The 11,426-nt window shown below is 37.1% G+C and overlaps 3 protein-coding genes across 3 annotated transcripts; 1 reads left to right on the top strand and 2 right to left on the bottom strand.

Moving 5' to 3' along the window:
* On the bottom strand, positions 1-6,966 carry arhgef33 (Rho guanine nucleotide exchange factor (GEF) 33). Its single transcript, XM_081394205.1, has 15 exons — positions 6,500-6,966; positions 6,278-6,312; positions 5,791-5,955; positions 4,991-5,088; positions 4,773-4,885; positions 4,535-4,630; positions 4,329-4,455; positions 3,889-4,021; positions 3,696-3,797; positions 3,416-3,508; positions 3,024-3,238; positions 2,887-2,952; positions 1,607-2,201; positions 853-989; positions 1-763 (listed from the first exon to the last, which is right to left on the bottom strand). The coding sequence occupies exons 1-15, from the start codon at positions 6,519-6,521 to the stop codon at positions 649-651; spliced, it is 2,112 nt and encodes a 703-aa protein (XP_081250331.1). The 5' UTR covers positions 6,522-6,966; the 3' UTR covers positions 1-648.
* A 723-nt stretch (positions 6,967-7,689) lies between these two features.
* On the bottom strand, positions 7,690-8,979 carry morn2 (MORN repeat containing 2). The gene is made up of 5 exons (XM_081394206.1): positions 8,874-8,979; positions 8,658-8,714; positions 8,457-8,563; positions 7,965-8,101; positions 7,690-7,869 (listed from the first exon to the last, which is right to left on the bottom strand). The coding sequence occupies exons 1-5, from the start codon at positions 8,878-8,880 to the stop codon at positions 7,767-7,769; spliced, it is 411 nt and encodes a 136-aa protein (XP_081250332.1). The 5' UTR covers positions 8,881-8,979; the 3' UTR covers positions 7,690-7,766.
* znf593 (zinc finger protein 593) lies at positions 8,945-11,046 on the top strand. Its single transcript, XM_081394208.1, has 4 exons — positions 8,945-9,102; positions 9,809-10,011; positions 10,109-10,171; positions 10,397-11,046. The coding sequence occupies exons 2-4, from the start codon at positions 9,812-9,814 to the stop codon at positions 10,521-10,523; spliced, it is 390 nt and encodes a 129-aa protein (XP_081250334.1). The 5' UTR covers positions 8,945-9,102; positions 9,809-9,811; the 3' UTR covers positions 10,524-11,046.
* The last annotated feature ends 380 nt before the right edge of the window (positions 11,047-11,426 follow it).

Here is an 11,426-nt window from a genome sequence, read left to right as displayed (position 1 = left end):
AATTTTTATTTATTTATGAGTAATTATTGTAATTAAGTTAAGAGTTATTAATATAATTTATCATTTTATCACATATAGTTTTACATCCTGGCAATGCAACCCAGCATAAACCCCACAAGATATGGATAAGTGTGCCTGTTTGTTTATATGTTTGAGTATATATTTGCGTCAACAATGCAAGATGTTCTTTGTTTCTCAAAATTCTGACCAAAATTATATTGAAAATTGATTTATCATGCAAAATGTTTTTTGTGCTATGTCAGCTATGAAGCAGCTTGAGGGTTTTTTTTGTGTGTGAGAAAAACAGTGGTTCTCAACTGGGGTTGTGGCCAAAAAATGTGCCATAGCCTTGCAGGTCTATTCTAACAATCCTAAAAGGGTGGAGAAAGCACAAGGTTTTGCTTCCAGTATTCCGGTATTTTGATGCAAATTTACCTGTCATTTGGACAACTTGTGTGTAATAAACCACAAAAGAAACCCATGTTAAACACAGGTTCACTTGCAACTAGAATAAACATTCAAGAGATATTTAGAGATCAAACACTAAAAACCAAAAAGTGTGTTGGGTCACCCCTTGAAGTTCATTGTAAAATCTGTGTCCTGAAGCAAAACCAGTTGAGAACTTCAAGTTTTAACCTCTAAAACTGTTTAAACAGCAGTTCCTCTGTCAATGTCTCCTGCATGAGGGGCTTTGGTGGACTCCAGATCTCCACTGCTCTGACAATCAGCTTTTACTGTTGTCTTCTCCTTTCCGTCACTAGACCTGAGACACACATACAAAGTATCATGGCTTTAAGTGTGAGTACAGTATATAAAAGCAAAGCATCCTTGTGTCTATTCTTATGAACTCACTTCTTCTTAAAAAGCTTTTTGAAGGAGTTCCTAAATCCTTTTCCTTCTTTCCTACCAGGTTCACTCAAGGGGGTGTGGTCATAGTCATCAGACACACCCCTCAAATTGAGCTCCTCCCACACCAGCCTTCTAGGATCCTGAGGAACAAGCAGAATGAGCTTCCAAACACACTTGCAGTTAAATAACAGCATACTAATTCAAATAACATTTCATTTTAATTTATGGACATTCAGACATCAGAACTGTCTGGGTTGCCATGATGTTGCTTGCTAAGGTGTTTTTTTTTTCTTTTTTTTTACATATTTCTATTGCTTCGCTGTTGTGGGTGGTTACAACATACATATACATAGATACCACATTGACCGCTAACCTTTCAGAGAAGAGAATGTGTTGGTTTGTGTTTTTACATGTATTATGTAACTTGTTAGCTGACGCCCTCATCTTGTTGTATTGTGTTAGTTTAGCAAAATCATCCACTGAAGTCTACTTCAGATATTTGCACATGCGCCTACGGTTGTAGACGCTCAGTCAACTTGCTCTCGAATGTTCACGGACCGGCTTTGACTGCTCCAATATGGCGGATGGGTTCTGTATAGAGACCGATAGAAACAGCCGATAATGAGGCATCTATGTATATATATCTATGGTTAGCATGATGTTGTTTGCTAAGGTGTTCTGAAGGATTTTTAGTGGTAATTATGGGTTACCACTAATTGTCAATTATACATGTGTGTGTAAATGTGTGAGCGTGTACCTTTTGATTTATTAGTCGTGGCTGCTCCTCTGTGTCAGTGTGTGTCTCGAATCTGTGCTTTGGACTGCTGGATCTGAGTCTTGATTTGCCACTTGACTGACGCTCCAGCCTCGGGTGGGCAGGATGTTTTGTCTGGTGGGTGTGGCTATCAATACTGTCCATTTGCAGGCCATTCAGTGATTTGCTCTTTCTCTGCACTGCCTGTAGAGGCTGTGGTCTCACAATGTCTGCAGAGTCAGGTGACACACAGGCCCTGTTGGGCCTATAAACCACACCCCCAGCACTTCGCCCCCTACTGTGGAATTGTCGAGGTGGACTATTGGTAGGACTACAATGCACAAAGGCAATATCTATGCTGGAGTCTGAGGAATGAGATGGGCTTGAGCAGCGGTAGTCTCCAGTTCCGTAGGGAAAGAGTGCAGTGAGGGCAGATCCTGCTCCTTCCGTTTCTGGGATGCTGCGCAGAGGAACTGAGACAGCTTTGTGGCGAGAGTCAGAGTCGGACAGGAAGGAGACAGGGGACGGGATTTCTGGATCATAGTGATAGGGCATCGCTTCATAGTCAGGGTAGCGTCTGTTACGTCGAGAGGGATCACTTACAAAGAAAGACAAATTGGAAATGTATAAGTGTGTTTCTTCAATTACAGGCTCTTTTTCTCATTATTTGAGATGTAATTGCATAACTAAAATTAAAATGTAATTGCAATTTTTTTATCTCACAACTGACTTTATAACAAAAACTCAGAATTGCTAGTTTATATATTTTTGTCTATATCTTCTTGTGAGAAAAAAGTCGCAATTGCGAGAGAAAAAGTCGTGAAAATAAGCTTCCATACATACCCTACCGTTCAAAAGTTTGGAATTGGCAAGATTATTTTGTTATTTTATGTTTTTTAAAGGTAGTCAGTGTCTCAAATTTGATCTCAAACACACTCTTCAGTTAGACTCTTGTTTAGTATTTCACTAACTTTTGAAACAACTTTTTCAAAATAATTTTTTTTAAATTATTTAATTATATATAATTATTTAATACAATACAATAGTTTATATTCGTTTTACTCTGTTTAAATTATCATAGTTTTAAATATAATTCATATTTTTTATTAGGATTATTAGATTTATAATTAAACTAGCTTATATTCATTACATTTTTTTTAACCTTTTCATAAATGGCATTTGAAAAGTACCAAATGAATGAAGGCACGGTAAAAAAAGACACCCATAAATTCACAGAGAGATCACTTTGTAATATCTATTGGTTGGTGTGTCTATGTACTCACTTTTGTGCACTGTTACTGCTGTAATTTTTCTCATAGTCGACTTTATACAGCTGTCTCACTGTAGACCTGACATGAAAAAAAAAGAGCCAGTAAGTCTTATAACACAATAACACACATATTTGATCTTTTCCACTTACCTGCTTAGCTCTTTTCGGGTGTGTGAGGGGCGCTCCTGTTGGTGTGTACACAGGTTGTGTGTGTGTTCACGCAGGGCATGACTGTGGTCATGCAGAAGCTCCTGGTTGTGCTGCAGTAAATGGCTATACTGGGTCATGAAAGATCGGAGTTGTTGCACAGACACAAGTAACAGGTAATAGTCCGGATGCTCTGACTCTGTCTGCTGCAGAAGACTCTGTAAAACACATGAAATACAAATGGACACATATATACAGCATGCATTTTCTTGATTGGACAGTTTTTATGTTGCAATACTTGACCAAGGTGATTTCACAAGTGTCACTTCATCAAACATGCACAACCTATAAACATACAATGCTGTTAGTATGACAATAAAGATGAATCTGATTACCTGCAGGAGTGTATGGTATTCTGGGATACGTTGGACAGGCTGTAAAAGCAGAGAGTGCAGCGATGGACGTGTCTCATCCCCTGTGATGTCACTCTGGATTCGAATGCATAAAGCAAATCAGAAACATTTACAAAAACATAATGTAAATGCCATTTCTCAGATATAATAGTATTAAATCTGCCCCTATGTGCCTCAAATATCAGGATCTTTAAAAATATGAAATGTTAAGTCTTTTTAATTTTGTATTTATTAATTATAAAACTTGTGTATGTATACATACCTCCAGTAAGCTGCCTGATTTTGAAGAGGAAAACAGACTTACAACCGTCAAACATTCCGGCAAGTCCCGTAGATACGATACATAATGGTCCAGAAAATCACTCTGCAAAACACACATTTGATATTACATAGTGGACTATAGGAGAAGGTAGGATGGTAAATGTTGCTCATTTTCACTCATTATAATATTTTACTTCTTTGCTGGTGAGCCTTAAAAATACATCTCCCATGATGCCTTGCCAGTGGCTCTTAAGAACTCTCTCCTGGAGAAGGTGCAGGAGTTCCAGATGCTGCTGAATCAAGAAACGCAGAGAGGGAGGGAAAGGCCTGAGAGAGAGAGAGAAAAGAGAATAATAATAAAGCATGATGTGCCTCAAAACACTGTTTTACATCAAATGTGTCAATACTCAAATCAACAACAGAAGAGAGAAGAAAATATGTAGATGTGTATGTGTTGAGTACCAAAACCAGCTTTATACTATCCTGTTTCATAATAGACATTATATTTAGAGTCTCTGTTAAGCACTGTTGTTGTCTAATTGCACTTTGTGTGATGATCTGCATACTTTTGTCGGGTGAATTCTGATCAATTGGGCCACTTTTTGACTCTGAGATGAGAGTGATACACAGTTACCGTTTATCTTTGACGTTGAGGTTCTCTGAGCCGTTAAAACTGATGTTGGCCTTTAACAGGAGTGAGAGATACGACACATACACTCTTTCAGACTCCAAAAGCTCCAGCGCTGCCGTCTGCCTCTGGGCTGAAAAAAGACATGATTTTAAAACTCTTTGTTAATTTTTTCAGTTCTTTTCACTTCCATTCCACTGCATATCACTCACTTATAGCAGAGCTGTTTTGCTCTTTCAGATCTCGGCTGGTTTTTTTCTCCCTCCAAACTGGAGACTTTTTTTGACCGTCATGCTCAGGATAATAGTCTAAACAAACAAACACAACCTGTAGTCCTCGTATACACTATCATGCAATCATTTCCAGCAATAGCTCATGGTTGTTCGACACGTGTTTATAGTACAAAAACATTCATTCATTAGACATCCATCTCTAAATTGTTATACTCACTCGGATTGGCTGACAGGCTACTGATGTAATGCTGAATGAGACTGAGTTCTGTTTGGCTGTTCGGAGAGGCGTGGCCATCCAATGACCCCTCCCCCCTTGAGCCTTTCCTGTGACTGTCAATGATCCAGCATGTTTATATATTTTGAATTTAATGTTTAATATACTATAGCATAAATTGTAAAAGAATATTAAGCAATTTAACAGACACTGTGTAATACCTGTGTTGTGTGCTCTGCATGAGGTCCAGGTCCCTCTGTTGGTCTTTTTGGTTGCTCCGGACCTCAGAGAGCTGCGTTTGAACTGTACTTATGTCTTCCTGCACACACACACACACAAAATAATTAAAAATGTTGCTCAAAATATGAGCAACATTTTTAAATGAAAGTACAGAAAAAAACATGAAATAGAATTTACAAAAATGTATATTCTAGAAAAGCACTGCAACATATTTTGACTATTTTAATATCATTTAATTTATTAAAATATATATATTAATTTAATTTGTACATAAAATACACTACCATTCAAAAGATGGTACATTTTTGGTACACGGGTCTGGTACATTTATTTTTAATGTTTTTTTAAGTCTTACCAAGGCTGCATTTATTTGACAAAAACAGTTATTTTGTGAAATATTATTACAATTTAAATAACTGGTTTCTATTTGAATATATTTTAAATTATAATTTATTCCTGTGATGGCAAAATTTAGTTTTCAGCAGCCAACAGTGTCACATGATACTTCAGAAATCATTCTAATATGCTGACTTGGCACTCAAAAAACATTTCTTATAATTATCAATGGTAAAAACAGTTGGGATGCTTAACACTTGTGAAAACAGTGAGACTACTTTCAGCTTTGATGAATAGAAAGTTCAGAAGTTTTTTCATCATCCTTACAGAATAAAAGTATAATTTTATTCTTTTTTCTTTTTTTAAGAATCTTACAGACCCAAAATTTGAAAGGTAGTGTGCTTATCCACTCGTCTTAAGTCACATAATATATGTGTGTTAGAACCTGTAATGTGTTAAGTGTGTTTCTGAGAGACAGGATCTTGTCATTAGTTTCTTGCTGATAGGTGGAGACCTTCTCCTCCAATCGGCTGTAGGTTTGCCGTAGGATGGCAAAATCTTCGACCACGCTTCCAACTCCAGATTTTAGCTCCACCCACATTGCCTGCAACTGAAACAAGGAGTCAGAGGTCACCGGGACTGATTAGAGACAAAACCAAAGACAGAAGGAAAAAATAGATGAAGGTTAAACAGGATTAGCATTAGGGAGAGTCAAACTAAATGTGGCCTGAGTTCAGTCACACTCTTCCTATTAGCGATTCATTGTCTCAATGACTTTTACTTTCCTAACAGCTGTAATCTTTGTGCATGTGATTAGAATTAGCATTTATTTAAACAATGTACTTAAAACAAGTGTGTAGTAAATTGAAAATGTATTTTCCTCACAATTTCTTAATCTATTTAGAGTAAGAGAGAGAGAGCAATTTAATTACCTGAAGGTCTACAGCATCTATGTCATTACCTGTACCTGCAAGAACACACAAACATATACTTTCATACAGAAACATAAACTATATCATACTGAAGCTGACAGAAACATGCACAAGAGAAGGCATTATTTGAACTCTGAAGTGGACGTCATTGTTAATGATAAATTATTTATGTAAATAAAGAAGCATGATGGAAGATCTAATTTAAAAGAAAATATTGTTTACCCTCTATTTTGCCATTCTCCATGATCTGATGGTCTTCCAGGTCCAAATCCAGGATTGTTGTTTCAGATCCTGTGGTTTGGATCCTTCCTAGTCGCGTTTCTTTACTCAAACTACCTATTTTACAAGCTGATGAAATGTCACACTTCTATGGTTAGAAATGACATGAGAGCTCTCTGACTCTGTGACTTTTGTCTTTCTATCACTTTTCTTTCTTTCTCACTCTCTCATCTGTCCCACCTTTCTATTCCCCTCCTCTTTGAAACATGTGAGTCTGATGAAGTCGAAGACAAAAAGAGGCCTTGTTTTACAGTAAGTGGATGGATGAAGGGAGAGTGGGAGAAAGATAGAGACGGCTGTTAGCATTTTTATGGCTCAAAATCAGACGATTTAATTTCCTCTTCAACCTTTAAGACCAATTTTCCATTTTACAATGAACTCTGTATCAGCTCTGGAAAGGATCCGCTAGACAAATGAGCAAAAACACCCTCAAAATTATTGTCATAAACTCAGAAGTGAACATTGAGTCATACCAAATTAAATTAAGGTATAGCAATGAAAAAAAAAACCTAACAAGTTATTCAGTTTCAAGTCTAATCAAATGCACTGGAGCTTCAGGTTCATTTAAAGCAGGATTAGAAGTGGCCTGCAGGGCGGTAGATCTCTAGGAGCAGGATTGAGCTTTCCTGATTCACAGTAAACACGTTCTCACTCCAGAGGACAGGAAATTGAGCTTCACGCTCTTACACAACTCCTGACTTCTCACCGCAGTCATGAGCTCAGCTGCTTGTGCATGCTCGTGTATTTTGGAGATGCGCTCCACCAATGGCTTTACACTGAGAGTCACATTCCTCGCACAAAACAAAGTCATGATTCTTTCTGAAGTGCAGTGTGTAAGAACATGTGTTCTTGATCGTCAATGGATGCTGCTGGAACTGAAGTCATTTCATCTGTATAACAGATTACATCAATGCCTCAGGATTGCTAGCTGTGGTTAATGCATCAATGTGTATCTTAGATCTCTCTCAGTAGTTTCACAGGCGTTAATTCTTAGAGATTTGCCTCAAGTTATCTTGAAAATATGCTCATCACTATTTGATAATTGAGTGCTTCAAAATATCTTTTAAAGTTGAGCTTGATCCAGTGATTAAATTAAAAAAACTAAAACAATAAAGCACTTTCTGTCAAAGAAACATGTATATTCTGACATTTTATTGAGTGCCAAAGGGTTTCACTGTATTCATTTAAATGGTGTGTGTATCTGTGCACGTCACATGTTGACTTTGAGCTTCAGCCCCAGTGCTGCTTTGTTATGGAACATCCCGGTCCACAAAAGTCCTTGTGAATCTGTGAACTCCCCGTCACCTTCTAATCTGCAGAAAAATCATAAGTAACCTTTTTTTTGCATATGTTTGCATATAAAATCAGGTTGTCATTGAGACCAAGGATTGATTTTGTATTGTTTCACCTGTTGTTGTAGAAGTTTCCAGTGTATTTTGTCCCATCGGGAAATATGTAAGTTCCTTTGCCATGATACATGTTGTCTCTGAACAGGCCACTGTAAATTGCCCCTGATGGGTGTGTAAGAGTTCCTCCGCCATTCATCTGCTGGCCACAACAACAGCAACCAAGACTTAATTACTAAAATCACATTTTATTTCACTTTTACATTTTAATTTACATTTAATGAACTTTGCTGCATAATCCACTCAAAATAGAGATACAAGCATGAATAACAGTAGGCTATGAAAGGAGATCATATGACTGAAGTTCCAGTGTGTCACTGACTTTCAGTCCAGCACATGTGACTGCTTCACTTATTGAAATATTTTATTTTTTTAAACCATTTCACACATACACACACACACAGGGAGAGAGAGAGAGAGAGAGAGAGAGAGAGAGAGAGAGAGAGAGAGAGAGAGAGAGAGAGAGAGAGAGAGAGAGAGAGAGAGAGAGAGACCTTATCATTGGCCCATTCCCCAGTGTATGTGAGTCCAGAGGCTGATGTCTGTGTGCCAGAGCCTTTCCTTATAACCACTCCATCTGAAGTACGAGAGCACTCGCCATCTAATCACAACACACAAACAGACATCTTTTCAATGTGCTTAATGAAATAATAGTGAAATATCACAGACATGTCAAAAGCTGACAGCTAACTCACCATATTTGTCTCCATTTGGAAAAATGTAAGAGATTTTAAGTGTTGTAACGTTAGTCTCTGCAACAAAGAGTAGCAAAGTTAAATCAATAAGACTTTTATATCTTGAAGTAAGTTAACGTTAACAGAAAAAAAAACACTGTTTAAGTTGTTCAGCAAGTAACAAGCATTTATAATCAGAACATTTATTACGGTATTATATATTATGAATATATTTACCAGACATGATGGTGTATTTAATTGGTTTTAGTAAAAGCTTTATTATAAACTGTTGACACCTCCATAGCAACGACGCAACAACTCTGCTTCGTCTGATTGCTTTGAGTCGTGTGCTGTCTGTACAGCCCTCTAGAGGTTAACGCGCACATAACACGAGCGCGCCTGCCGACCCGGAAGTTATTCGTGCGCATGTCCAACGTGTGGTACGGTGAGGCAGCTGCGTGTTAACGTGAGTAAAGTAATAATTATAATTATATATCTTCATCACTTCTGCTTTACAGATCCATAATTCATAATAACAAGTTGATGAAAGGGCGCTTATTGCGAGATTGAGAGCACGTAAAGATGTTTTGAGTGGATGTTTTTGTTGAATGTATTTGATTTGCTGTTCTTTGCGAGTGCTATAACGTTACCACTGTCATACGAACTGGTATGACCGCATTTTGCTAATTTTCAGAATGGAGCTTAAATTGTAACTTTTTTTAAATGTGTTGCTCTGACATTTGATAGCTCAACTTTTCTGTTGACAGATTAAAGGGATAGTTCACCCAAAAAGGAAAATTCTGTCATCATTTACTCACCCTCAAGTTGTTCCAAACCTGTGTGAGTTTCTTTCTTCTGCTGAACACAAAACGATATTTTGAAGAATATTGGTAACCAAACAGTTGATGGATCCCATAGACTTCCATAGTATTTTTTTTCTATACTATGGAAGTCAATGGGGTTCGTGTTTGGTTACCAATATTCTTCAAAATATCTTCTTTTGTGTTCAGCAGAGGAAAGAAACTCATACAAGTTTGGAACAACTTGATGTTCAGACGGCAGATTTTGGTTGTAGTGACATATTTTAGTTCAGTGAATACTGTCTTTTGGAGAAGTTCAAAACTCCCTAAACTCACTTCAGAAATTTAAAAACTGATTTCTCTTGTTTTCAGATCATGGGTAAGTCCAAACAGGTAGGAAACCACAGAAGTACCAAAAAGAAGCATATTGCCAAGACATGGAAGACCAAGCACAGGACAAAGGACCTTGACCAGATCCATGTAGACATGACCCCTGGAAATGCTGCTAAGTTATTAAAGCAAGATGTAGATTATGATGTTACAGGCAGTGCCCAGCATTACTGTCTGCACTGCGCGTAAGTCACACCTCAACACCACTGAAAACAAAGCATGCACACGCCATAAAAATCAGTTTTTTATCTTAAATGTTTTTTTTTTCTTCCTGTTTTGCAGGAGATATTTTGTTGATTTGAAAACCATGAAAGAGCATTTCAAGACCAAAGTTCATAAAAAACGGTAAGCAGATCCTCATCATCTTCCTCCTCTCATCCTTAAAATTGAATCTTTGGATCATATATAAAATACATTTACCTACATAACTCGAATAAAATGATGCTTGGGTTTCCCCATTTAGAATCAGAATGATGCTCATTCTAAAAGCTCCATAATGCATCCCTGGTTGTTTAGACTTCCTAATATATATATATATATATATATAATTTTAATTTTAATTTTTTTAAGACTGAAAAAGCTGAGGGAAGAGCCGTATACACAAGCTGAGGCAGAGCGGGCAGCAGGAATGGGCTCTTACATCCCACCCAAAACCATAGAGGTTCACACACAGCAAGTCGAGGAGAATATGGACTGAAAAATGACTTCTACCCATCTATGGACTATTCTGAGTAAAACCATTAAGTCTGGACTCAGACCAACAATTTTGAAATTAATTTATGATAATGGAAAAACTCCTACATTTAACCTCTTCTCTCTCTCTCTCTCTCTCTCTCTCACACACACACACACACACACACACACACACACACACACACACACACACACACACACACACAAACACACAAACACACAAACACACACACACACACACACACACACAAACACACACACACAATTTTCCCAGTGCCAGGTGTATTACAAGTTTAGAAGGAGACAAGTTAAATTAAGTTGATATAATATTTTATGAATATTCATTCTCAGTAAATTTAGACTCTGTTTGATTTTGGAGAAGTCCTGGAACAGCTGACTACTTTCATACACTGCTTACAACAAGCAACCTTCTGGGACTGTAAGCCTCGCAGTGTTTACTCTGTGTGAGTGTGTATATATACTAAATAAATGTGCTTTAAGAGAGCTGAAATAAAATTATAAATCCATTAATGTCTCCTCTCAAATGTTTGTTCGCCAATGTAATTTTTCACCTATAGCATATTATAATTTATATTTGTCATGTGCCCTTCTTGAACAATGGCAGTTAAATGTATAATGTAAACCATAATCCATGCCAGCAAACTATAAATTATTTGTTAAAAACCTAATCTGTCATGGAAGAAACATGGAAATGTATTTATTAAAGAGTGGGACCCTGCATTATGGTTTTATGGTTGGAATTGCCACAGTTGTAAGTGTTTAGATCCTTCTTTATAAGTAATTTATTCATTGTTTCTTAAATATTAAAAATATTATTGACCCAATTCCTCTGTTTTCACTTAATATTAATTGTGTTCACGTCTAGTCTCCCTGTGGTTGAAATGCC

Source organism: Scardinius erythrophthalmus (assembly GCF_964197995.2).
Source record: "Scardinius erythrophthalmus genome assembly, chromosome: 19".
NCBI classification, from domain to species: Eukaryota; Metazoa; Chordata; class Actinopteri; order Cypriniformes; family Leuciscidae; genus Scardinius; species Scardinius erythrophthalmus.
This window is presented reverse-complemented; position numbering and strand designations above follow the sequence as displayed.

Excerpts from the sequence above, each read along its gene's own strand:
- morn2 (XM_081394206.1), bottom strand. Across the intron at positions 8,564-8,657 it reads TCCAAATGGAGACAAATATG|ATGGCGAGTGCTCTCGTACT; the intron begins GTGAGTTAGCTG and ends TGTTGTGATTAG. Across the intron at positions 7,870-7,964 it reads GGAAACTTCTACAACAACAG|ATTAGAAGGTGACGGGGAGT; the intron begins GTGAAACAATAC and ends ATTTTTCTGCAG.
- arhgef33 (XM_081394205.1), bottom strand. The coding sequence starts at position 6,521 with ATGGAGAATGGCAAAATAGAGG. Across the intron at positions 5,089-5,790 it reads ACACACTTAACACATTACAG|GAAGACATAAGTACAGTTCA; the intron begins GTTCTAACACAC and ends GTGTGTGTGCAG. Across the intron at positions 764-852 it reads AAAAAGCTTTTTAAGAAGAA|GTCTAGTGACGGAAAGGAGA; the intron begins GTGAGTTCATAA and ends TGTGTGTCTCAG.
- znf593 (XM_081394208.1), top strand. The coding sequence starts at position 9,812 with ATGGGTAAGTCCAAACAGGTAGGAAACCACAGAAGTACCAAAAAGAAG. Across the intron at positions 10,012-10,108 it reads CATTACTGTCTGCACTGCGC|GAGATATTTTGTTGATTTGA; the intron begins GTAAGTCACACC and ends CCTGTTTTGCAG. Across the intron at positions 10,172-10,396 it reads ACCAAAGTTCATAAAAAACG|ACTGAAAAAGCTGAGGGAAG; the intron begins GTAAGCAGATCC and ends AATTTTTTTAAG.